The sequence below is a fragment of the Lepidochelys olivacea genome, assembly GCF_965140295.1.
Source record: "Lepidochelys olivacea isolate rLepOli2 genome assembly, chromosome: 1".
NCBI lineage: Eukaryota > Metazoa > Chordata > Testudines > Cheloniidae > Lepidochelys > Lepidochelys olivacea.
In genome coordinates this window covers 315,345,029-315,372,910 of record NC_140411.1, presented here as the reverse complement: position 1 = coordinate 315,372,910, position 27,882 = coordinate 315,345,029, and the positions used below count along the sequence as shown (strand labels likewise).

The 27,882-nt window shown below is 40.0% G+C and overlaps 1 protein-coding gene across 3 annotated transcripts in view; it reads right to left on the bottom strand.

Annotated features, from left to right (window-relative positions):
* MAPK11 (mitogen-activated protein kinase 11) overlaps positions 1-27,882 on the bottom strand; it is a 49,839-nt gene that overhangs the window by 10,938 nt on the left and 11,019 nt on the right. Inside the window, exons 2-11 of one of the 3 annotated variants that reach the window (XM_084611373.1) lie at positions 19,799-19,928; positions 18,636-18,694; positions 16,932-17,043; positions 15,474-15,503; positions 15,296-15,343; positions 9,356-9,470; positions 9,164-9,235; positions 6,826-6,905; positions 2,125-2,203; positions 172-345 (exon numbers count right to left, since the gene is read on the bottom strand). In XM_084611373.1, the coding sequence (XP_084467499.1) occupies positions 172-345; positions 2,125-2,203; positions 6,826-6,905; positions 9,164-9,235; positions 9,356-9,470; positions 15,296-15,343; positions 15,474-15,503; positions 16,932-17,043; positions 18,636-18,694; positions 19,799-19,928 (899 nt within the window). The remainder of the gene's footprint in view (positions 1-171; positions 346-2,124; positions 2,204-6,825; positions 6,906-9,163; positions 9,236-9,355; positions 9,471-15,295; positions 15,344-15,473; positions 15,504-16,931; positions 17,044-18,635; positions 18,695-19,798; positions 19,929-27,882) is intronic. The other 2 variants (XM_084611374.1, XM_084611375.1) reach the window with 2 other exon arrangements.

Genomic DNA, 27,882 nt, shown 5'->3' with positions numbered 1-27,882 from the left:
GAGGGACTAGAACCAGAGGGGGGAAATACACACAGATTTGCCTTGTTATTCTGAAGTTTCTGACTTCAAGTTGTGTTGCAATTCCCTGGGCAAGAACCAGACAAAAACTGTTTTTTAAGCAAATACATTTTTTGCTGCTCGTTTGCACAGCTGCGTACAATTCTCCCTTACCTTTCCATTCATCTATGGTTCGTTCTTTATTCTCTATCGACTCATCATATAGCTCAGCCTCAGGCTCATCATCAGGATCATGATACTGAACAAAGTAAGCATGTGCGAGTGCTTCTGTGGCAGTTATTCTTTTATCACTGTCTAATATAAGCATCTTCTCAAGAAGATCTACAGCTAGGGCAAAAAAGACACTCAAATTAAATTTAAAACATGTCACGTGGCTAAAGAGAAAGTCTAGAAGTGAAGATATTTCATAGTGAAAGTTTACATACTACCTCAGAATCACCCTTTTCCTTGTTCTTGATATTTAGTGCAAGAAAAAGGAAAAGTAATGGGAGAAAAAAATTATATCAGACACAAACTGTGTCTATATACACACAGTATATCATCATTTCTCCCAAGATCATGTAAAAAGCATTCTTTTGTGCAATACGGCCCATGGCTTATGAAGATACACATTCAGAGTAGAATTTTCAGCCATTAAACAGGCCTCTGTTTTAGTTGGTGCATGACATAGGTTATAATGGGTGCAAGTTAGGATTCAGATGTCTAAAATGACCTGATTTAGACTTCCTTCCAAGGCCCTGGCCCTGCACATGGATCGTGTTTAATGTTAAGCACATCAGTAGTCGTATGCTTAAAATTAAGCACGTGAGTGTACATGCTTAAATTAAGCATATGCATATGTGCCTGCAGTATTCGGACCAAAGTGACCTAAATTGTGAGTGCAAGATTCTACTTGCAATTATTTGTACCCATAAAAAATGTTCATATGACGATTGTAAAGTGGCCTTAAAGGGGACAGTCACAGAATATGTACAAAATGTATTCATTTTAAATTTGCATAAAACTATACAATATTATACATGTATGATATTTGGAGGACTAAAAGTGGTTTATATATTATGTTTTTAATATACATATATTATAATTTATATATGAAAATGTAAGCAGTTTTATTGCTTTAACATATAAACAATCACCATTAGATTTTTTGTTTGATTTTTCCTCTTTAGTGCATTATATTTCTTACTAGCATCTTTCTCAAATCACACTATCTGCTGCTTACATTTGTTCTAGTGGCCCAGAGCAAGTGGCAAAATGTTGATTCAGACAGTTTATCTTTTAATTCATTTGTATCAGAGAACGGCACTCCATTTCCCAGTTAAATTGTGAGATCTCAAATCAACACCTTATCAATAAACACGTTGCTTAACTTCAGTATATTTTCTCTATCAGACAAAAATACTAATTATTAAAAACGTTTCTGCTTTACCTTTGCATGGGATTAGAAAAACTGACACATTGTAACTTAAATTTTTTATTGTGAGTTGACGCAGAGTAGGATTAAACCCCGTATTTTCCTACAGATTTAGTTACATTTTAATTTGCTTATTGAGAACGTTGCCTCATTAATTCTCGGTATTTATGTATTTTCTTCTAACAGTGGGTCATATTTAAGAGGAACCCCATTTAAATAAAATATTGATGGCCTAATATGTCCCAGAAGAGTCGTTACATTCTAGGATCTTTGGTTTGAACCACATTGGAGCAAAAAGATGATGGGTACTCATTTCAAATAAAACATTTTTGATCATTTTTCTGTTAGGCAGTTCCAAATTTTCTCTTTGCTCTAACTCTAGTTCTCTTTCTATCTGTGTAGCTATGCAATATTTGACTGGCTTTTATTTTTTGAAAGCAGCCATTTGCCCTCTAATCCATGAATTGCTGTTCACTGGGAGCTACCTGTCTATTCTTCCTACCCAGAAAAGGGTCTGAATAGGCTTAATTAGGGTAAAATGGTGGTCTCAGAATCAAGAGGTTTGGTAATGCTTATGACATTGCACCCCGTTGTCATTCGGCTGGGTTTAGTATAGCAACAGTAAAACTTGAGCTCAGATGCTGGTGAAGGAACCAAATTACATCAGTCTGAAAACCCTAACAAATTCTTACCTAATGGGTTGGCACCACGAAATACTGCTTTCAAATCCTGTTGAGGCATATGTGGTAGTGATTCAATGTATTTTCTAGCCTGGGAATAAATCAAAGCATATATACAGATTACAATTTTGCTCAATAGTAAACATGGCAAATGCTGGAAAATAAAAATCTCTAATTGCTACATTTCCTACTCATGGAAGACATTGTCTATAGAAACTCATTGTGTGTGTGTAGGTACAATCATCTTTATATGTCTATAATTATAAAGCCCACAGGCAAGAGGGTTTTAAAAGGTGGAATTTTCCCCTTAAAGTTAAAGTTATAGTTATTTCACATGGAAAAACTTGTTTATGTTTTCATCTACCAGCACAACTGGTTTATCACCATAGATCCTAAAATAACCATACTATCTGCCACATGTCTTTCAACCAGGAAGTCAGCATATATCTCCTTTCAGTTACCACTGGCAAAGATGTACTAAACTACCCACTCTCAAATACTAATGTTTAATCAACTAAGGATCAAATCCTGACCTAAGATGCCTCCAAGGTGCAGAGCCTCAGGACCTTTGTAGCTTGCCTTGGCTCCATGGATGTGGGGGTGAATTGGAATCCTCAGGGCCCCCACCCTAGAGACAGCCACATCGCACATACTCAGCTGCCCAACCCACATATTGCAGGCAAGGTGCTGGGACTTGACATCATCCAAGATATTGCTTTCCTGATGTCCAAGCTGATGAGCAGCTGACCTACTGGTTATGGGACAGAGGAGACCAAATGGGGATCTTGAGGGTAGACAGACAGACCCTTGCAGATGACAGCTCTGAAAATGGAATCGTCAAAGGAGAGAGGACAGAGCATCCCTGCATGCATGAAAGAGAGTCTCTGAGAAAACTGTAGTTTCTTTAAGGAAGGTTGTTAGTAGTACAGGGATTTCATCCCTGACCATCTCTCTTCCCTATACATGGGTTATTTCCCCTCTTCACATGTTACTGCAGGAAACTGAGAAACCCTCCAGGGCCCCACAGAAGACAGCAAGAGGGACAAATTATGAAAAGAGCTGCTCAAACTGGTGGTGAGCTCATGCCGACCAACTCCCTGGCTCCTGCTCAGAGAGCAGGCATTGAGACTTGTGTTTTCTTTCTCCTCTGGATCAGACAACCTTCAGGATCATTTGGCCCTGCATATCCTGGTTTACACAGTAATAAGAGGTTACTGTGAGCCTTCCTGGTATGTACTCTGGCTCAGGACACAGCCACTGGAGAGATGGAATCCTGCTCCTAATTCAGTTCTGTGTGACAACGCATCACTGATAGATCTCTAATTTCCCTGCAATCTTTTTAAGCTTTTCAATTGTTATGCACTAAAACAAAAGATACTTTAAAGTGTTCTGAGAGGTCATTCCAAGACACAGTCTCATTCAAAATGTATCCAAGTACAGGGTTAATCTTTAACTTACATACAACAAACTTGTGAAACCAGAAGTAGAAATATATTTCTTTTTTACTTTCTATTTTACTGGAAGTTGTCAAGAGGAGTCAGACCAATATGGCTGCCATTACTAATATATTTCAATATATTTTCCTCTTTTTATTATGGAGGTTGGCAACTCAGCTTTCTAAAAGTGTGATTGCTCTTACCAGTGGCAGCCAGTCATCTACAGAGAGTACAGGTTTAAAGGTCAGAGAACAGGATTAATTTCCCTTCCCATGGGAATACATCCCTGAAAGATGTTGTGCATGCCTGGGAGATGATGCTGAGCATGTTCTCCTCCCATGGTTGCTGAGAGAGCTCAGCACCTCAGAGAATCAGACCTTTAGGGACATATGTTAATATAACTTGCTGTGCAGTTTTAAAATATATAGCGGTTACACTTTCTTGCATGGAAACTATGGGCTAAGATGGAAATCAACCATTACTCAACAGAAATCATCAGACTTCTGTGCATTTGACCATATTTGTGCCTAATCTGTGCTGATTTATTCACATCCCAATTTCTCATTTCAAGAATCCATCAGTGATTGTAGGGGACCAGGCCTGTTTTGTCTTCCGGCTACTGCTAACTGAGACCAATATCAGCTTGGCTGTACCTTGTTTACTCACCAGCCTTTCCTCCATGTCCTTGTCATCTCCACAGAAACCCACCTATTGGAGCCCAGAGTATTTAAATAATTCTGAATCTGGAAATACTGAAAGTGGGATTATGGGCTAACCCCAATTTAAGACATCAGATCTACAAACTAACTCAGAGACTTGTTCTGAAACATCTGGTGAAGTTTATATAAAGATTCCCTCTATTTTTCCAATTCTTTAATCCTCTGTTTATCTCTGAAAATAAGTTTGGATTCTCCATTTAAGTCTTGATCCTGCTTTGAGTGGAGCGTAGCTGGGAATGCACAACTTTTGCTCTTCAGGACAAATATGAATGGAGGCCACAAGCAACATTAAAAAGTAGACGTAGTCCTCTGAGCAGAAGTTGAAAAGTAAAAGGAACAGGATGCATGCAGGGAACGGGCTCACTTGAGGAGATGAGGAGGTAAGTGCTATCCTCAGCCTGAAAACAACGTACACAGTTATGGATCAGCTTCCCCGGCATTACTCCAGCTACGAGAGTGATGTAACTTGGAGGTCATTAACTGGTCATTAGCTTGCAGGACTCTCATTAACTGGGGTCTGCTGCTCTTGGTTCTCCTGTACTCTCTATGCTGCACAGCACTTCTTCACTTGTACACACAACTTCTTTAACCTGCGATGTGCAGGGTGAAGCTATAAGGAAGCAAAATAAAACCTTCTTCTTTACCTAGATTAAAAAACTGACAACAGGTTTTTTCAATGTATGAGAGAAGAAGATGGGCTTCCATTTTAAATTTAGAGAGAGAGGGATTTTAACCAAGAGCCAAATATTCTGAGAAACTGGTGAACACCCGAAGGCCTCAATGACTATGCCAGGTTGCTCCATTGTTTTGTCTGACCCGTCAGGCTAAAAACCTCAAGGACAGGCCAGATCTCTGTGGTAACAGTTCTCTGTTACAGCCAGCAAAGGCCCTTATACTATTGCTGCTGCTGGTGCCCAAGCTGCAATATAGGGCAAGCTCTGGGGCTGATCTAATTTGTGCCTCCTGGTGCCATTTCCCCTATGGGGCCTGCAGCAGTGAGGAATCACCAAGCGCAGGTCTCTCTGTGTCACACTTCCATTCATCTCATCTTTCCTGGTCCCCAATATGCCCCCACCCCCGCTCCAGAATTCCCCCTGTCCCAGGGCTTCTTTGGAGGTGATATAGAGATGGCTCTGCCCTGGGTAGAGGTGTGTGTTCTGCAGTGGGGGGAATACACCAAAGGATGGGGGAGGCAGGGTTTGTATAGACCTGTTGTGACTACTTTGGAGCAGCTAGGATACAATGCAAAGGTTGAATTCCTCCCCCAAAAATTCCCAATTGCTTGAGAAAGATCAGAATTTTAATAATCAAGTTTTAGATCTACAAACAAACCAAAATACAAATTTCTGAAGCTTCTTAAACCTCATATCCCATCACATGATCTTCCAAGGAATCACAAAAGAAACCTTTGCAAAAAAACCCATGAACTATAAAAAGGGGAAAAAATAAAAATAAATAAAAAGAGATTCCTGGCATCCACTGATTAAACTTACTGGGCTTTAGTCAGTGAACATCTAAGAACATGCAATTGTTCGTTATTAAACGAGTTTCACATCTGCAGATAAGACAGTAAAATACTGTGTAAAACTCTGTACAGAAATATCAAACAAATATTTGTACAGGAAAATTAGTGCCCAACTGGGACACTCTCACAAAACTAAACAGACTTGCCCTCCAGATAAGGCATAGTCTTAGGAATTTAACCTTCAAGGAAATATTACCACCAGAAATAAACCCACCCTTTGGGGCACACACACACACACAATCTGACTCATTAAGGTGGCTCTAAAACAAAAGAAACGAACTATGAAAAGACAAAAGCCACCATAATAAGAAGTCTACTCTCCCCATCAGTGAGCCCACAAAATTACTCTGAACATTCATGAGTTACGTATGATACGCCTCTGAACCCAAGATAGGTGCAAAGCACAGAGGTTTGTACTACACTGGCCTCAAGAACAACCAAGTGACCATGCATTGGAGAACCTTCCCTACATTTCTTGGCTGGCCCAATCTCTCAGCACAGGGTATGGAGGGAGAGCCAACGTATCAGCTAATTCCTGCCTCAACTCTTCCCAGGAGCCTGAATGCTCACAAACTGTGGAGCTCCCCCAAGCCCATAACAGTTACATTTTAAAAAAATAAACAGCTGGAAGTTGCAAGAAAATGGAGTGTTAGCCTAGCTATGTTAGTTTCCTCAATTGTTCAACAGATATGAATATGCTGGTAAGAAAAACATTAAACACACACAAAGGCCAAAAAAAAAAAAAAAGCCTTCACAGAATGAGAAATAAAGCACTGTTAGAAATCCAGCAAATCAGCAAAAAGGTGTTAGACCAGCTTTATTTACTTGTCACCTACACAGCTCTTATATTCTGCATTAAGTGTTGCAGTAGCACATTGAAATAAACCCACCCTTTGGGGCACACACATGCACACACACACACACAATTGGACTCATTAAGGTGAAAAATATTAACTGCCTGTGTAACCAGTGTGTGACAGTTCATGAAAAACTAAATTATTAACTCAGCTAAATTATGGAACGGTGAACTCACATGTTCCGATGATATTTTCTTGAGGAGTTCAGAACTGGGTGTTCCCACAACTTCCATTATTCTCTTTAGTTGGTCAATATCTGCAAGTATTCAAGAAAACTCCAGGAAAGATAGTAAAAGTAAGCAACAGACAAGCCTTTTTTGTTTAAATAAACCCTGAAGTCCTGCACAGATGGTCAGATCCTCAGATGGAGGAAGTGACACAGTTCTATTGATTGCAATGGAGTTAGCCAATTTATACCAGCTGAAGATTATGTCCAGAGTGTCTTCTTGTCCACTGTCCAGAACCTCGTGTATTCATTTACACCTACGGACTGTGAGTGTAAAATGCTACCACCAGCGTGAGGTCCCAGTTCAACACAGTCATATGCCTAACTTTGAGTTGGATGGGACTTAAGCATGTGCTTAACAATTTCAGCCTATGCTCAAGTGCTTTGCTGAACCGGGATGACTGCTGACTCGGGGGCTGAGTGGAGAATTCTGACTGGGTAGCATATTACACCCATTTTGCACTGGGGCAAAGGAGCGTAGAACCAGGCCCATAATCTTTAAAATGTACATTTTCTGAGTTCGTATATGACCTGAAAAGTGAACCACATTAACACTTCCTTTAGTGATTCAAGATTAATTTAAAGTCTCAGTGAAGTTGATGAAACACTAACTCTAGATTGTATTTTACAAGAAAGAAAAAAAAAACTGGTAAGTCTATATTTTGCAAAAATCCTATTTTTGCAAACAATACACACCAGCTTACCAAAAATAGTCAGAAACACCACTTAGTCAAGGGATGCAAAGCAACAGGTATTATTAAGAACATCTGAGTGATGCCCTCGTACCATTGTTGACAATAGAGTCTGATTGATTTAAACACCACAGAAAGCTCAATGGCAAGATGTTACCATGTCTTAGCTGTTTTTCAGGGATCTATAATATCATCATGCCTTTTCCACACCTGGCCATATTGTAGATTTAGCTGCAATGTTAGGATTTTTTCGCTTTTCATAGTAGTGAGAACAGTCAGACCTGGTCTACACTACACAGTTAGGGTGATGTAAAGCAGCTACTATGAAAGTGCCCTTTTACACTGACATAATAACGCCACCTCCACAAGAGGTGCAGGGCTTATGTCGGTGCAGTTAGGGTGATGCAATGTGAGACACTGCATCACTTACATGGGCTGTTGGCCGTCTTGTCAATTTCACGGCTCCAGACACTGACAAGAAAGCTGGGCAGCTAAAGGCAGCTGGGCTCCCAGACTGGCTGCTGCCCAAAGGCTCCCAACTTCCCACGCAGGGAGGCAAGAAGTCCAGGCGGCTCCAGCAGGGAGCTGCGTGGAGCGGAGAGTCCTGGCTCTCAGTCCCCCTGCAGTCACTGGAAGCGTTCCTGGTGAGGATGCACACCACCAACAGAAGGAGGGTAGAGTGGACATCAGCCATTACAATAACGACTGCAGTGGCTGCAAGTTCACCTAACACAGATCGAGTTAGGACAGTAGCGTAGACGTGCCCTTAGTGTGGAACACAACAGAATCTGATGTACACTGTGCCTCTGTTTTGAATGGAGAGAGGTTTTCTGATGTGATCTAGCAATCATTTCTTTATCTTACACTCTCTTCAGTCTCTATTTTTACTTCCTCTACATTTCCTTTTACTATTATTCTACTCTACTCAGCAATGGCCTTTTCTGCCCTCCTGTCAGTCAGAGAAACAACACAGGCTGCAATAGAGCCCAGCAATATTGCACCATAAACCATAATAGTCCCACTACTTTATGTTGGAATGAGGGATTTTTACGTTGCCTCTCTTGCCTACATACAAATAAAAACAGCAGTTCTACAACAATAAGTGACATGCATATTAATTCAATTTTAATAAATTAGGGTGACCAGACAGTAAGGGTGAAAAATCAGCACAGGAAGTAGGGGGGTAAGAGGAGCCTATATAAGAAAAAGACCCAAAAATCAGAACTGTCCCTATAATATCGGGACATCTGGTCACCCTGTAATAAATGCATGTTGTTTTTGAGAAGCTGCACAAATGAAAGAAATCAATCCTTCTAGGTCATTATTTAACTAGGTCATTATTTAAATATCAGGCATAAAATAAAGATTGCATGTAGCGTCTTGTGGTTTAAGAACATCTGTTATTGCTTTTTCTTCTGATGGTTGTTACATTCAGCAGTTATGTATAGTAAATTGAACTATTAGCAAAGCTCAGTTTGCTGTATTGAAGGCTTGTTACCTGGCAGATATAGCCTTAAGAACATTTTGGCGATTAGAGAACAGGAAGAACTGTGGTGCATTTGCACTTTATGTAACTGCATTTTATGTTAAGGATACAGTCATTTCCTGGAAAAAGAGCCTTGCCTTTCAATAGCTCTGCCATGATGCATCCCACTGACCAAATGTCAACTGCCAAAAATAAGAAGAGAGGGATATGCATGATAAACATAATAAAAATGGTTAAATGCAGTTGCTTTTTCCTGTTGTGACTATATTGTTTGTAGTTTAAAAATAAGTATCTTACTTTACCTGTTTGATTATAGTGCATCCAGTTTAACATAATTTCTGGAGCTCTGTACCATCTTGTTGCTACATATCCAGTCATTTCATCATCAGTTTGTCGGGCTAAACCAAAGTCTAAAATCTACAGATGAAAAAAACCCAAGATTTCTCATTATTTTTATTATAGGAGTTGATTTGTTCCCTGTTCTTTATTTCTGGCTTACTTCAGCCGTTAAAACACCTCAGCTTGCAATGAATTTGACCCTCAACATTTCATACCCAGCCCAAGTTTGCTCCCCAGCTCATGCTTTCTGGTAATACTAAGAAAGATGGAGTCCTTTAATGACTAAGAACCTGACCTTGATGTCAGTGGACCGACTTATGCAGTGCCCCATTAAAGTAATCGGGGCTACATGTTGATGCCGGGGTCTCTTCATGGTAATATGACAGTAGAGTTGGAGCTTAAATGGAATTGGACCCTTTTACACAAACTCTGAATTTGACCTTAAATTTAATTTTCCTGTAACATTACATTGATAGCAATAATCACCACTAGTATATCAGAGCTGAAGAATATCAACAAAGAAAATTAAGCCTGAATTGTATAGGTATAAAATGCCAACACCCAAAAACATCAGATTATGACATGTTAAAAGCACAACTATATTACTTACAAATGCCCCAATGTTCCCTTGTTTCCTTAGCTCAGCGACTTGTGCTTAGGCCTTGTAACATATATAGCATTTATTCAATCACACACATTTTGATGCCACTAAGAGAGGCATATGTAAGTTGTATAAGGAAAAGCTCACAGAGTACCATCTAACACCCCACTGAAATGAAAAGGGAGTTTTTCTTAAAAATAGCACACATGCATTTGATGGCACAATATTGCCCGCTGAATGCCCCCTTTTGGAAAGCTCATGTCCAAGAGAAAACATTATGTTTCAGTATATTTCTTTGCTTTCTGCTATCTACTTCTTTATTTGGGATAGTCAGCATCCTAACAATGACTGTGCTGTAAAAGCATTCCTAAATCCAGAGGCGCTGATGGAAAATATTCTAGTCCATTGACCCAATCAACAGAGGTATCAGCATCTTTCAAGTGAGATGGGAAATAAAAGCACCTAAATACTTTTAAAAATCTGGCCCCCACCACCACTATCACAGGACACACTCAGCATCTTGTGTGATGGGATCCAATCCTGCTCTTGTGAAGCCACTGGCAAAACTCCCAGCAATTCCAATGGGAGCAGGAAAACACTTAGGATTTCACTCAAACTCCCTAGTGATAATCCAGTTTTAATGTTATGTTACGTACAAATATTCCTCTTTAAAACAGCTACTTAACTAACCTGATTTTAATACATGTGATTAATATATATTAAAATCCCACCCTTACTTGTAATATACTTTAAAAATAACTTTTCTATTTATTAATTTTCTCTAAGTAAGCAAATAATGAATTACAACATCTGAAGCAAGAGCCATATGAATAACGACAAGACTCTGCAACACTAAGAACATAAGAATGGCCCTACTGGGTCAGATCAAAGGTCCATCTAGCCCAGTATCCTGTCTTCTGACAGTTGACAGTGCCATGTGCCACAGAGGGAATGAACAGAAAAGGTAATCATCAAGTGATCCATCCCTGGTTGCTCATTCCCAGCTTCTGGCAAACAGAGGCTAGGGACACCATTCCTGCCCATCCTGGCTAATAGCTATTGATGGACCTATCCTCCACGAATTTATCTAGTTCTTTTTTGAACCGTGTTATGGTCTTGGCCTTCACAACATCCTCTGGCAAGGAGTTCCATAGATTGACTGTGCGTTGTGTGAAGAAATACTTACTTTTATTTGTTTTAAACCTGCTGCCTATTCATTTCATTTGGTGACCCCTAGTTCTTGTGTTATGAGAAGTAGTAAACAACACTTCCTTATCTACTTTCTCTACACCAGTCATGATCTTATAGACCTCAATCATATCTCCCCTTAGCCGTCTCTTTTCCAAACTGAAAAGCCCCAGGGAAGAAAGGTAAGCAGCAGGATAGGGACCCTGGACTTCAGGAAAGCAGACTTCGACTCCCTCAGGGAACGGATGGGTAGGATCCCCTGGGGGACTAACATGAAGGAGAAAGGAGTCCAGGAGAGCTGGCTGTATTTCAAGGAATCCCTGTTGAGGTTACAGGGACAAACCATCCCGATGTGTCGAAAGAATAGTAAGTATGGCAGGCGACCAGCTTGGCTTAACGGTGAAATCCTAGCAGATCTTAAGCATAAAAAAGAAGCTTACAAGAAGTGGAAGGTTGGACATATGACCAGGGAAGAGTACAAAAATATTGCTCGGGCATGTAGGAATGAAATTAGGAGGGCCAAATCGCACCTGGAGCTGCAGCTAGCGAGAGATGTTAAGAGTAACAAGAAGGGTTTCTTCAGGTATGTTGGCAACAAGAAGAAAGCCAAGAAAAGTGTGGGCCCCTTAATGAATGAGGGAGGCAACCTAGTGACGGAGGATGTGGAAAAAGCTAATGTACTCAATGCTTTTTTTGCCTCTGTCTTCATGAACAAGGTCAGCTCCCAGACTGCTGTGCTGGGCATCACAACATGGGGAATAGATGGCCAGCCCTCTGTGGAAAAAGAGGTGGTTAGGGACTATTTAGAAAAACTGGACATGCACAAGTCCATGGGGCCGGATGAGTTGCATCCGAGAGTGCTAAAGGAACTGGCGGCTGTGATTGCAGAGCCATTGGCCATTATCTTTGAAAACTCGTGGCGAACAGGGGAAGTCCCGGATGACTGGAAAAAGGCTCATGTAGTGCCAATCTTTAAAAAAAGAGAAGAAGGAGGATCCTGGGAACTACAGGCCAGTAAGCCTCACTTCAGTCCCCGGAAAAATCATGGAGCAGGTCCTCAAAGAATCAATCCTGAAGCACTTACATGAGAGGAAAGTGATCAGGAACAGTCAGCATGGATTCACCAAGGGAAGGTCATGCCTGACTAATCTAATCGCCTTCTATGATAAGATTACTGGTTCTGTGGATGAAGGGAAAGCAGTGGATGTATTGTATCTTGACTTTAGCAAAGCTTTTGACACGGTCTCCCACAGTATTCTTGTCAGCAAGTTAAGGAAGTATGGGCTGGATGAATGCACTATAAGATGGGTAGAAAGTTGGCTAGATTGTCGGGCTCAACGGGTAGTGATCAATGGCTCCAGGTCTAGTTGGCAGCCAGTGTCAAGTGGAGTACCCCAGGGGTCGGTGCTGGGGCCGGTTTTGTTCAATATCTTCATAAATGATCTGGAGGATGGTGTGGATTGCACTCTCAGCAAATTTGCGGATGATACTAAACTGGGAGGAGTGGTAGATACGCTGGAGGGGAGGGATAGGATACAGAGGGACCTAGACAAATTGGAGGATTGGGCCAAAAGAAATCTGATGAGGTTCAATAAGGATAAGTGCAGGGTCCTGCACTTAGGACGGAAGAACCCAATGCACAGCTACAGACTAGGGACTGAATGGCTAGGCAGCAGTTCTGCGGAAAAGGACCTAGGGGTGACAGTGGACGAGAAGCTGGATATGAGCCAGCAGTGTGCCCTTGTTGCCAAGAAGGCCAATGGCATTTTGGGATGTATAAGTAGGGGCATAGCGAGCAGATCGAGGAACGTGATCGTCCCCCTCTATTCGACATCGGTGAGGCCTCATCTGGAGTACTGTGTCCAGTTTTGGGCCCCACACTACAAGAAGGATGTGGATAAATTGGAGAGAGTCCAGCGAAGGGCAACAAAAATGATTAGGGGTCTGGAACACATGACTTATGAGGAGAGGCTGAGGGAACTGGGATTGTTTAGTCTGCAGAAGAGAAGAATGAGGGGGGATTTGATAGCTGCTTTCAACTACCTGAGAGTAGTTCCAGGGAGGATGGTTCTAGACTATTCTCAGTGGTGGAAGAGGACAGGACAAGGAGTAATGGTCTCAAGTTGCAGTGGGGGAGGTTTAGGTTGGATATTAGGAAAAACTTTTTCACTAGGAGGGTGGTGAAACACTGGAATGCGTTGCCTAGGGAGGTGGTGGAATCGCCTTCCTTAGAAGTTTTTAAGGTCAGGCTTGACAAAGCCCTGGCTGGGATGATTTAATTGGGTATGGGTCCTGCTTTTGAGCAGGGGGTTGGACTAGATGACCTCCTTCCAACCCTGATATTTTATGATTCTGTGATCTCTCCTCATATGGAAGCCATTCCATACCCCTAATCATTTTTGTTGCCCTTTTCTGAACTTTTCCCAATTCCAATGTATCTTTTCTGAGATGGTTCAACCACATCTGCACACAGTATGCAAGACGTGGGTGTACTATGGATTTATATAGAGGCAACATGATATTTTCTGTCCTATATATCCATCCCTTTCTTATTCTCAGCATTTTGTTTGCTTTTTTGACTGCCGCTGCAAATTGAGTGGATGTTTTCAGAGAACTATCTACAGTGACTCCAAGATCTCATTCTTGAGTAGTAACAGCTAATTTAGACTCCATCATTTTATATGTATAGTTGGGACTATGCTTTGCATTTATTATCAACATTAAATTTCATCTGCCTAGTACAAGGAAAGGGCATTTCACAGCGATGTGTTTTTACATTTTTCCATAATTGATCATTTCTTGCTCAAATATGTTGGTACACTTTTTATTTCCTTTTTGGCTATGCCTTAAAGCACCACCAATTTAGATTTTCCCATAACAGTCTGGCATCATACAAGCGAATAAGTAATGAAAAAAATGAATGTAACCCAGCCAAAAACTAGGTGAGGAGAGAGGAGATTGGGTGGTGTGTAAATTCTAGAAAAGAAGATTTAAAGTCTTCTTTGTCACCGTAGAGTATAAAGAATAACATGGACTTTTATAAAGAGAATGATCAGGCAAAGACTTCCCATAATACCTCAAAAATGAGACTCCATATACAGGTATGAAAATATTAAAGGCCAGTCATGATATTTGTTGAGCTTCCTCAGCTTCCACTGAGGTGAACAAAAGCTGTATGTGCTTTAGTCCTCAGGTTAATTGCACTGTACTGGGTGTGTTGTCAGCTACTGTGATTTTGTTGCAGGTCTCATGAAATTTGGTGTTTTCTTTCAAATTTCAGACTAAAGCCATCATCATCATATCTCTGCTTTCATTAAAAAAAAATGAAAATGAAATGTGTTCTGACTCTGATGACTGTGGAGAAAGGCTTGAAAAAGTGAAGAGAGTGTACCCTAAAGGCTCAGAAAACTCTAAGCTTTTTGGGGTTGGAGCTGTCTTCCTGTTCTGTTTATACAGCACTTAGCACAATGGGGTCCTGATCCAACATTAGGGCTTCTAGGTGCTACAATGATACAAATTTTAAAACAAACAACAACAATAGTCCAGAAGGCCAAAAAAAAAAAAAAAAAAATTCCACACTTTATTTAAAAAAAAAAATTCATGATTTTTGGGCCCTGACTCATGACTTTTGAACACCTGTGGTTGGTAATACTGCTGTTTGCATTACCAAAGTACCCATTTATATATTTCAGCCAGTTTAATCGTTGTTAACTTTCTATAAGTGTATGTCCTGTAGATGTAGGGTAGTTGCGGTATGTACTGCTTCACCTCGACATCTGGGGCCAGATCCTGGAGTCTTGTCACTTTGAGTATCAGCTAAAATTTTGGGCCCTAAGCCCATTTTTTAACCTAAGTGCTTCCTATTCTCAATTTTTAAATGTGAAGAGGATTTTTATTCACAGTAAACAATTTGTACATGCTACCTGAAATAGCGGTTAATATCTGTATCCTCACAAATATTGTTAATGCAATTTATTTTTTATCTGCCAGTAAAGCAACAGTAACTAAATACATGGATGTGTACTAACAGAAAAATGGCAGTTAATGTTGGTTCAGAAAAGTTCTAGTTCCAGAGATATTACAAGAACCTTCATCACAATAGCATGAATCCTACCCTTAATTCACAGTCTTCATTTACAGCTAGGTTACTGGGTTTCAAGTCCTGTATCAGAACAAACACAGCGTTAGTCATGCACACCTAATAAGGTTAAATTAGTATTGTAACAATATCAAGCCTGACATTGGGCAGTGCACACTGCATTGATTTGTATTCTCTAGCTAACTGAACTCACCCGGTGGATGATTCCAGCTGAGTGAATATACTGTGGAATAAAGAAAAAAAAAAAAAGATAAGAAAGCAAGATTAGAAAAAAAGTGGAAAAAAGGTAACAGCCACTTGTTCTAATCATATTTTTTTGTCCTCTATGTTTGGTGGTTTTATATAGAGTTAAGATTTAGATCAGGAAACATTCCTATCTGAGCAGCAATCACAAATACTAATGGGCAGGTAGCACAAGTGTCACCAACTTGCTCCTAGATGTAAGTTTTCTCTCTCTCTCTTTCAAATATGAACACCTCAGGAAAAAAAACTAACCATTAAAACTACACTGATATCCTTAAAGCTGTAATACACACCCTTCTATCAAAAGAAGATTGGCTATATAGTATTTGATAAAAAGACATTCATTTCATTTCAGTTTGGACCTCCATTTTGATCATCTGGATCCACATGCCGCCTTCCTATGCAAGTCAATGGATGCATACCCTAGCTACCAGCTAGAATCTTCACACACAAAATACATGGCTGTGTAACTGCATTTTTATTGAAGAGGGGTGGTGGGTTCACTGCAAGCAGATATTCATGTGCTCATTTTAAAGGGAGTCCTTGCTTTTCACAACAAACAAGAGGAAAACACTCTTAGGATGCTGATAAGATGAAATCTGATCAAGGACTGTTTTAAAAAAGAACACTTCCATCTTTCAGGTACAACTTACCTAAAGTTTGAAGAGCAACTGTACTTTGAAAAATGACTGTATAAATGGCACCTTGGGGTTTCTCGTTTATTGTCTCTCAGTGTTTCCTTATCAAGCTTTGATCAGTTACAAGTACAAAGATGCATTTGTTTGTTATAATTTTCAGTCCTGTGAATTTGCCTTGGGATGTGAAAGTCAAGATGGGTTTTTTCCTTCTTGGCACAACAACAACAGTAAAGAGGGCATAATTAGGCCTGCAGGATCTTGATTACTGAGGCCAATATCCAAGAGAGAAATAACCTGATGTGATTTTCTTATCCAAGGGGGAGTTTACAGCACTGACAATTAGAAAAATAGATATATATTTTATGTATAAATTGAATTGATTAGCTATGAATTTATTGCAAGTCTATAATCTTGTAATCCCACTCTACCATTTTACAAATCATAGGCCCCAGTCCTGCAAATGCTTACAGAGGTGCTTAACTTTCCACACAAGTAGTCCCACTGAAATTAATGGGGCTACTCACGTGTGTAAAGTCAAACTTGTGGGTAAGTATTTGAAGGATTGGGGTCTTGTCTTTAGTTCTGAAAGGAATCTGGGGAGTTCTCAATTTACTACGGTTTATAAAAATAAATCACCAGAGATGTCATGAGTATTTGTAAGTCCATTCAGCTCTGAAAATGAATTTAAATATTGCCCTTGCAATGAAATATTCATTATTACAACATTTTGGTTGCTGAGTATAAAATAAATGCCATCATGCAGTGTGTACCTTAAGACCTCTAAGTAACTGGTAGATGAGAAACTGTATATGGTCATCTGTTAGCTTCTGGCACTTTACAATGTTATTCAAGTCAGCACCCATTAAATTTGTCACAAGATACCTGTAAAAATAAAATAACTTATTTATGACAAGCAGCAGGTAAATCTAATTTGTTTAATTTCATACTAATTACTCACTCCCGTGCATATTCCTTCTCCATCCATCAATCGTGAGATAAAAATCCCTTCCTTCCCAAAATTAGGAGTTTAATAACCTGCCAAGCTAAGAAAAGATCCTTACAGTCCATAAGACATTTAATGTCTTTTTGCCAGACAAGTTCGTACAAACTCAGAGTTAAGAAAAAAATATCATATAACAATGGCAGTTCATAGCCATAGGTATGTGGTCAGTGTATTCTCACTGCAAATGTAGCAAGCCAAACAATGATCATAGAACAAGAAAACTGTTGGTCAGGAAAGACCACACTGAATCTATCTGGGTTCCCATCTGTTCCCACTGAAATCAAAGGCAAATCTTCCATAAAAACGTCAGGCCTGGTTTTGCTTGTAAGGCTCCTGCTACAACACAGATTCCCTTCAATGAGTAGAAATGGACAAAATTTGAGTCCCTTGGGAAATTCTGATATTTTGAAATTAGTTTTCATCCTAAATTGGGATGAAAAGTCCAAATTCACAGAATGGAAAATTCTGAAAAATTTCTATTTGGAAATACCAGAACGTTTGATTCTGTATTTTTGACTGAAACAAAAACATTTTGACATTCCTGAATCAAACGTTTCATTTTGGTTTGTCAACCAAGATTGAAGTATTTTGTTTTGACTCTGTTCAACATTGAAATGTGTCCACTTGAATAACTATGGTGTCTCATGGGAGCTGTATCTCAGGTACCTCATGCCCTTATCACATGAGTAATCCCATGAATGGAGAGAGCAAGGGTTATGTGATCAGACCCCAAACATCCAGGCTGATACTTATAAATGACTACGTTTTAAAAACAAACATTTGAAAATCAGTTTTTTATTTATTGGCACTTCAAGTGTTCAAAGCATTCTATCAACTTTAAAACCAATTAATTTACCGGCTCTGTCTTAGATTCTAGATTCTGAGAGTGTAATCCTGGCCCCGTTGACATCAATGGGAGTTTTGCCATTGACGTCAATAAAGTCAGAATTTCACCCAGTGTTTCTCCTAAAAGACTGAGGGCCTGATTTTTCTCTCACTTGCTCCTGATTTACACTGGAGTAACTCCACTAATGTTAATGAAGCTACACTAGTGTAAAACTAATACTAGATGAGACGAGAATCAAGCCAAGAGATGACATCACCCACTGCAGAATATTTTCCTGCATTCCTTACATGGCTGACGTCACACATACTGCCTAGAATAAACACTCCACATCCAAAATGAGGTTAAGGTGATCAGACCACAAATTTAGTGGGACATACAGAAGATCAAATCTCATGCCAGGTACAGTAATAGAGTCCCTGCAATCTATTAAGTACCATGCCTTAAGGCCTTTGGGCAGAATCCCCTTCCCGTTTTTTTGAAAAGGGGAACAAAGGCACATTAGTCTCTCAAAGCTCATTTTGGCTGTAGCTAGAACAGAAAACTGTGTATCTGTTTTCCAGCAACACTGCAGCATCTATCTTCATATCTTACCAATTAGTCACACTAATGTTAAATTTTACTTACACTTCATTAAAATTTTCTATTGAAGTTGCTGGTGTAAAAACATCTAGTAATCCTATAACCTGAAACAGAAAAGGGGATCTCCTTTTTATTTCAGAAATTCATGAGATAACACATCATTTACGCTAGCTGTCCTTAGAATCCCTAGAATTATGCATATGAACAACATGATTTCACCCTGAATATTTAACAAAACCAGCATAGTAGTTGGATGAACCTGAATGGAGATGACTGGTTTTTTGTTTTGTTTTGTTTTTGCCTCGAGAAGAAAAATTCTCTCTCAGGGCAAACCAAAATTATATTACTTTATGAAAAAATGGAACAAGACTTCAGACAATCTAAAGTCAAGAAGGAAGAGACCTAATCTCCCATTTGTATGAACAAAATTGTATAGAACAAGTAGTGTATGATTTTTGATTTGCTTCTGTTGTACTTAAAGCTAAGTAATGCTTTACATGTTTTCTTGTAACCACGTTTACTGAAATAATTGTAACCTCCCTCCAGCATACTTTTCAATCTACTGTAACACCACTTCTCAACTATGAGTATTGAGTAATTTCCTCTCAGAGACTGGATTCATTTTCATTTTAGTTTAAGTCTGGGAAATTAACAGCATTCAGACCCCAATTCAGCAAGGTACTTAAGCGTCTGCCTAACTTTTAGTAAATTGGCAGCCCCATTGAAATTGATGTGACTAGGTTTAAAGTTAGACACATGCTAAGCACCTTGCTGAATCAGGGCCATAAATCCTAGCAGCCTGCACCCAGGTCAAAGACCAAACCCAGTCTTCTGATAAGTATGTTATATTCCCATTAACTTCAGTGAGAGCTCTATGAGCGTATATGCGAACAGAATCTGGCCTTAATTTCTCAGTAGAATCCCAAACTGACAAATGCAGATCCGAGTTTTATTTAGGTTCGATGCTTTACTCTGCCCTTCTCTACTAGTGTAACAACACACTTTCAACAAAAGACAATTTGTTAGTGTCTATTAATACCTATTGACTTCAATGGAATTAGGATCAATCCCTGGAACAGCAACTATTTCTTGGAAAGGCAGGGATCACGTATACTTTACCAATATAAGCATAGGTAAAGTAAGTTAAACTTTGGTTTATAAACTTTCATTTATAGAAACAGAATGCAAAGTACAAACTCTTCACTTACATTTTCATGTTTCATGTGCTTAAGCAACCTAAGCTCTCGATAGGTCCTTCTTGCGTGAATAAGTGACTGAAAAGGTCTTGAAAGCTTTTTTACTGCCACCTTCTGTCTTGTTTTGGTATCATAAGTTGAACTAAGAGAAAATTTAAAAAAATTAAAAAACATGATCTACCCTGGCGTTGCTAGGGCCTCATGATTTAACAGTCCAAAGACAACGTGAGAAAGTTTGGGTTTATGATTCTATTTCCTCCTGCTTTATCACCTGAAAGCGATCTCTGGGAGAGCTATTTGGAGACAACCTCCAATATTCAAAGATACTCTCTTGCAATCTTCCTAACAAATTGCCAACTCCTAATGATATTGTTCATCCCTAGGTATTACCCTGTCCCCATCTGGCATGGAAAATAACCAGAGAATTAGCTTCATTAATTTTGCTTTCCAACTCCTGCCCAAACTCAAGGCGCTCTCAGGGAATATAAGGATTTGAACTCTAGCCCTTAGTGAACAGACTGGAGCCTTTAGTAATTATAGGGATGCTGCCACACTGTCTAGCAAATATTAATTATGCCTAGCAAGCATTTGCATGGTATATGACATCTTCACAAATCTACTGAGACCAAATTAAAATTTCAAAATAGCCACTCTCAGACTATAAAAGTTGCCTCAGGAACCATTACTAACAAACAAATCACCAGTATAAATGAATTTACATGGAATTAAGGCTCCAATCCCACAAACATTTAAGCGTGCACTCAATTTTACACATTTGAGCAACCCACAGTCTTCAGCAGGAGTACTCAGATACACAGAGTGAAGCATGTATGTAACCATTTGAAGGAATAGGGACTTAATTTTCAACACAGTAGTAAGTCTATATAACCAATAGCAAGCCCCAAACAAATACTGCTCATTATGTTGCGAATGAGGGAAAAATTGGTTCATTTACACTTTATCTCCTGACAATGCATAGGACATTTGAAAACTATTTGTTTGGTTAATCAATAATCCAACTCTACCTCCCCTATTTAATACCATCTCTGCATTTTTACTTTCCCCTTAAAATAAATTCAGTTCAGCTAAGAAAACTGTGAAGTTGCCTACTGAAAGTGTTGATAACACAATCTGCAGTTGCTGGAGACAGAATGAGCATAAAGAGATAATCTTCAACACATTATTTTACAGGAATCCTTTCACTGAGTAACAAATCTAGTTGAAAATTCAACAACAATAGTATGTGTAAGAGTGAGATGGCAATGGTTAGGAGTCACACTATATATTTTAATGGCTCCCAAAATTGTGCTAAGAGCTCCTGCATAAAGACGTAAGTTTTGCCATAAGTAGTTCACAAACTAATGCCCGGTTCCTGTACTCCATGTGGACGGAGCTCCACATTTGCATGGCACCTCACTGAACTGAATGGAGCTCCATGTGGAGCGGAGGTCTACTCATCTGAAGCCCGTCGCAGGATCAGGACCTCTTTTCTGACTAGATGCAAAAAAAAAGGGGCAAACAAGACAATGGGGAAAAGTAAAGGAGGAAGAACCAGGGCAACATCAGTAAGATTGTTAGTCTCTAAGGTGCCACAAGTACTCCTTTTCATTATACAACTAGTTATCTTAGATTACATGGAAACTCAACAAAGGCCAATGCAAAGCAGGATGGAGCAATGAATTTGTTTTTAATTATAGTTACACTGAAAGAGGAAGTAGACTTAATCAGCAAGTTTTTTGTAGGGATCAGCGAAGAAGTGAGTCAATCATGAGATGAATGAAACAAATAAGTGATTATTTAGTCAGATAGTTTGTAAGCATCACAGAACTGGATCTTCAAGAGGGGTTTAAGGGTGGAGAGGGTAGTGGCTCTGTAGAGCACTCCGGAAAAGAGACTCCATGAGTAAAGGGAAGAAAGCACAGGCAGTTGCAGGAAAAGGCTGGCATCTCCGGTGAGGAGGCGCAGGCAGAGTGATATGATAAGAGACTTGGCCTGACAAGTTGGGAGGAGGCAGAGTTATGTAAGACATGATGGTGATAAGGAGACACAATCTGATGTGATGCTTGAGCAAGCAGAGGGGTTCAGACATGGGCTGGTGTGATCAGAAGTACAGGCAAAGAAGGTGATTTTAGTGGCTATGTTTTTCATGACTGGAAAAGGGGACGATGTGGATAGGAGTAAGTCATAAGAGAAATATGTAGCCACATGCCTCATTAGCATGATGAGGACTAAACCTAAATCCTAGGGTGAAATCCTGACCCCACTGAAGTCAATGAATGAAATCTATTGATTTCAATGGGGCCAATATTTCACCCCATGTCGCCTCAGGAATACCTATTCTTCACTTACATTCTAGCTCTTTTAAACTTGGCACATTTGTGAGGAAGGAAATGGATACACAGGTGGCTTAACGCTTACTGCAGAGCACTGCCTAGCAGGTAACTGACCTTATTTGTGCCAATGCATATACCTCCACTCATACTTTTGCTGGCACCCGAAAGCCTTGCAGAACCTGGGTGCTCTCTACAAGGACTTAGGAAGACCCATCATTCTGATAAACATCTTCTCCCCCACTTCAGTTCAATTGTGGGATTCAGTAGCTTGATAAACGCTCAACTTAGTGATGGATTGCTTTCTACCATTTGAATGAGTCAGAGCTTTCAGATGGTATAAAGCATTGCTTTTTAGCCTCAGCAGTTCTTAAACCAGCAGGTGCTTAGACCAGATTGGAACAGAATGAGGGAGAAAAAGCAAGTAGCGACCCGTGTTGTGGGACTTTTAAAGCAAAACTGGGCATATAAAATTAATGCCCATGATACTCAGCTGGTTTAAATTGGCACAGCTCCTGTACAGCCAGTGGACTGCACCAAGTGATGATCTGGCCCATTATATTTTTGAAGTGTTTCTCTCACTTGTCTCACCAGCTCCCCCATCCACGTTGGATATTAAAACTGAAATTTGTGAAATCTAGTTTCCTTTCCACCATTTATGCTCTTCACTGTTTGCATTTCATTCACCTTGGACCATGAAAATAAACTATTCAATTTTGTTACTGCATATTTTTAGTTTCACTTTCTGGTTCTCAAATGTTAGCAGGCTGCCGTGATGTTCAGGCTGCAAACACTGCTGGGAAATATTTCTTTAAGTGGGCTTTTCCCCACAGAAATTCAAAAGCATTAATTTATTGAAAACATTGTCATTGATGTTATTTTTATAAAAGCTAACTCTGGGACCTTAAATTATTTTAGCAGTGTCCCTTTCAGATGTGATCTCAGTCAACCCAGAACTCTCAGTGGTTATAGGTATTTATTTGCTATCTGGAAGTGGTCAAGAGATATCCAGTTGAGCAATAGTGTTGTTTTGGCACTGTTCAAAACCATCTGCTCCGTGTAATTTTAAATCACTGCTTAATTTAGGGAGACTGTTTCAGTGTTGCTTACTCTCATGATATTGAGTGCTTTTCTGAAAGCCCCAGCTGCTTAAATCAAGAGATCATGTGAGACTCTGAGCTTTCACTTCCTAAAAGAAGTAACTTTCCAGACTTCATGGTTGCCGAGAAAAGCAACAACACATGAAGCAAGAGTAGCTGAAAGAAGAGTAGCTCAGAAACCAAAAGTCAAATGAAAAGAACGCAAAATGTAATATTTTAAAACAATCTCATGATTTTCAAACCAATTTCATGATTTTGGAATCCTGACTCATGATTTTGGAATACTTGGGATTGGCAGTACAGCTGTTTATAAATAAAAAGTGTGGTTTATGCTTATGAATTGCATGACATAGTAAAAAATAATTACATGATCATTTTGAATTCTTGGTTTATTTCAGTGTGCTTCTGAATCAGTTCAGAAGAAACTAATGATTTTATTTTATAGCATTTACTTATATACATTTACCATTCCCAATCATGAAATTTGGTTTCTGTACAGTTTTGATGAATGTTGATTATTTTACGCATGTTATGCCATAGAGGTGAGTGAAAATGACAATGTGTTTAGTTTTTATAAAAAAAAACTCCTGCTAAATAGAGAAGATATCACAAAGTTTACAAACATCAGTGTCTTGGAAAGGACCCAGAAGAGACTGCTCTTAAAGCAGCCACTGTTTACCGAATTATGGAGCGTAGTCTTGGGAAAGAGCACATACGCCATCAATCCAACCACAAGGAAATGTGCCATAAGAGCAATTGGCAGCACGGCAGAATCAGGAGGGGGCTATGTTGCATTCCCAATGCAAAGAAACGAGCATTTCCCGTTGTCAGCTTTGGATAAGCAGTGCCAACAAATAAGATAAACTAACACAGGGAACTGAAATATTCTCTTCATCTCTCATCCCCAAACAAATGCTTTATTATTTTATGGCAGTTCAAGGAAGTTAGTGAATGCAACTTTCAGAGAGCCACATTTACCCTACAAAGCACAGAGTGCTTCTTTGTCCATTAGGAAACGCACAGTTAGGTACAGGTACATGCATAAGTATAAATCTATAAAAAATATGAAAGGTAGCAAGACAAAAGGAGAGAGGATGAGTAATAGTCTTCAGCAAAACAACATACTAATCTCATTGCTCCAGGAACAACCCTTACTTCACCCTACAAATGGTGATGCGATATATTATGGTTTTGCAATGCAGTATCACTTGAATATTGTTCCTACATGCCTTATGTAATGCTCACAAGGTTTGTAAGAACTTCAGCTTTGCTTTAACTCCAGCACAACTAGTGTCAATTATTTAAGATGAATTTACAGCTAGCATCTGAATGCCAAAACAGCTATTATGTTAACTTACATTGCATATACGGTATTAAACATAACATAAAATTGCACATATTTGCTTCTTATTTTTCTATTTAGTCATGTCTCCTTATTTTACTGGCAAAGAAACGTAGTTCTTAACTACAAACATTAACCAATGTCAATATAAATCTATTACCAACACAATTTATAAAATAAAAATAATCAATATACTAACTATACTCAATCTTTGGGCTACAGGGAAGATTTAGTCTAATCTTTGTCTTTTAGACCTCCATCCTGCAAACACTTACGCATATGAGTAACTTTAGTGTGACTAATCATGTGTAAAGACTTTTTTGGGGGAACGGTTATGACATGACTGAAGTCATTGGGACTAATCACATGTAAAGTTACTCATGTGTGTAAATGTATGCTGGGTTAGAGCTTTGGAATGGTTAGCTCTGTTACTGCAGGGACCATGTGGTATTTGTATCTTATACAGCTTTTGAAAAGGCTGCCAGTGCCTAAATAATAAAGATCTGTCACCATTGCAAAGCTAATATACTATTGAAGATCAAGCTGCATTTTATTCTACCTTTCATTGAAAAAGAAAACTGTCAGGTAGCTATAGATTATGGAATACGAAACTATAATTAAAACTGTCAGCTTCTAAATTTACTTTTTTTTCTTTTTAAAATAATGCCATCAAGATGCATGCATAAACCCAAGCAAGCATAATCTCATTTACATTACCAATATCCTTCTTTTCCCTAAGTCCTCCCATATCTTGTTCGCTTTCTCCATAATGGTAAAAATTTCCAGAGGCAGATCTTGGGCTCCTAAGTCACTTTTGAAAATCCCACACTTAGGCCATAAATATAGACTTAAGAGTCTAGAAAATATTGGTCATTATGCCTAAATTTGCCCCTGATCTTGCAAAGAGCGATATGCAGTGAGCCAGGTGTTAGATCTTAAAGGTCTTTGGGACAAGGGACCCTGTTTTACTCTATTTGTAAATTGCCATGCTCATTTTGGCACTGGATAAACAAGTAACGATGTTATTAATAGTTACAACGCTGGGAACTCAAAGGAAGCAACTCAATTTCCAAAAGCAGGCTGAATTAACTGTGCTCTGCCAAAACAAGTGCTCATTTTTGGTATTTGTCTTTACTGAAGGTTGTAGTTCCCCAGAGCATCATTTTTATAGTTACTTTTTTCACCAGAACTCCAGAGGGTCCTGCTATAAGCACTACGGAGCCACCCCTGTTTCAGTGACCCGACCCTCCCACCCAGATCCTTGCAACCGTACAACTTGGTTGTCTCCTTCCCCTCCATGGGAAAAGCACTCAGTCCGTCTGGTATCAGCACCAGGGAACCAATTCTGTCCCAATCCCCCCACCCCAAGTACCTGCACAGCATTTTTCAAACTCTCCTTTTTTCCTCCTTGGAATCATTGTCCATCTGCTGCTCACCCATGGCTCTCATCACACCCTTGGTGCATCATACCATCCATCCATCTCCTTCTCCTCCTCCCGCTTCTTTCCCCTCACTGGTTCCTTGTTACTCTCTCTCTCTCTACATGCTCCTCTTCATCCCGATCTCTCCACTCTTCCTACCAGCACAAATCCAGATCCCACATCCACACCCTATTCTGCCTTCTCCTCCTCACCTTTGGCGACATTTTCCCCAGCCCTGAGCCTCCCTCTTTCCCCACCCTCTCCACCTCCTACTCTCATTTCTGCCACCACTGCTGCCCTTCTCGTGTCCCCATTTGTAACCTCGCGCCCATCCTCCTCCTTCTCCTCTGCCTCTCTCTGGAACACCCACTCCATCTCTAAAAAAATTCCCAGCCATCTCCAACCTCTTCATATCTTGCTCTTTCCAGCTCCTGGCTCTCACAGAGACCTGGAGCCTCTCAACTTATAGAGGCCTCTTCTTCTCCCATTCCCACGATGAATCAGCCCAGGTTGGGGGTGTTGGACTTCTCTTCTCCCTCTCCTGCTGCTTCCCACCTCTTCCTCTTTTGACCAGCCTGCCCACCTTTTCTCCTCTTTTGACCAGCACTGCATCCAACTCTCCTCTTCTTTGCCTCTCAATGTTTCTGTCACTTATTGGCCACTGACTCCTCCCCATCAGCCTTCCTCTCTTTGACTCTTGGCTCGGTCTTCCACCACTCAGTCTTCTTTTGTTCAACATCTTTATTAATGATTGGAATGATGGGATGCACCCTCAGCAAGTTCGCGGATGACACTAAACTGGGGGGAGAGGTAGATATGCTGGAGGGTAGCAATTGGGTCCAGAGTGACCTAGACAAATTGGAGGATTGGGCCAAAAGAAATCTGATGAGGTTCAACAAGGACAAGTGCAGAGTCCTGCACTTAGGATGGAAGAATCTCATTCATTGCTACAGGCTGGGGACAGACTGGCTAAAAAGCAGTTCTGCAGAAAAGGACCTGGGGATTACAGTGGATGAAAAGATGGATATGAGTCAACAGTGTGCTCTTGCTGCCAAGAAGGCTAACGGCATAATGGGCTGTATTAGTAGGAGCATTGCCAGCAGATCGAGGGAAGTGATTATTCCCCTCTATTCGGCACTGGTCAGGCCACATCTGGAGTATTGTGTCCAATTTTGTATCCCCCACTACAGAAAGGATGTGGACAAACTGGAGAGAGTCCAGTGGAGGACAATGAAAATTATTAGGGGGCTGAGACACATGACTTATGAGGAGAGGCTGAGAGAACTGGGCTTATTTAGTCTGCAGAAGAGAAAAGAGTGAGGGGGGACTTGATTGTGGCCATCAACTCCCTAAAGGGGGGCTCCAAAGAAGATGGAGCTAGGCTGCTTTCAGTGGTGGCAGATGACAGAACAAGGAGCAATTGTCTTAAATAGCAGTGAGGGAGATCTAGGTTGGATATTAGGAAAAGCTATTTCACTAGGAGGGTGGTGAAGCACTGGAATGGGTTACTTAGGGAGGTGATGGAATCTCCATCCTTGGAGGTTTTTAAGGCCTGGCTTGACAAAGCCCTGGCTGGGATGATTTAGTTGGGGTTGGTCCAGTTTTGAGTTTGGACTAGATGACCAATTTGGACTAGATGACCTCCTGAGGTCTCTTCCAACCCTAATCTTCTATGATTCTATACTCATCCCTGGTGACTTGAAGTTTCATGCAGATGACCCATTTGACCCCTTAGCTGCATGTTTCCTTGTCATCACCTCTTCATTTGACTGGCATCCCTTGTTCAACTCTCTCTGTTGCCACTCACCAAAAGAGCATTCACTGGACTTGGTCTTCACCAAGCACTGCTCTCTCTCTGATCTTTTCCCCCTCTCCAGTCATCACCTGGTCTCTTTCAGCATGA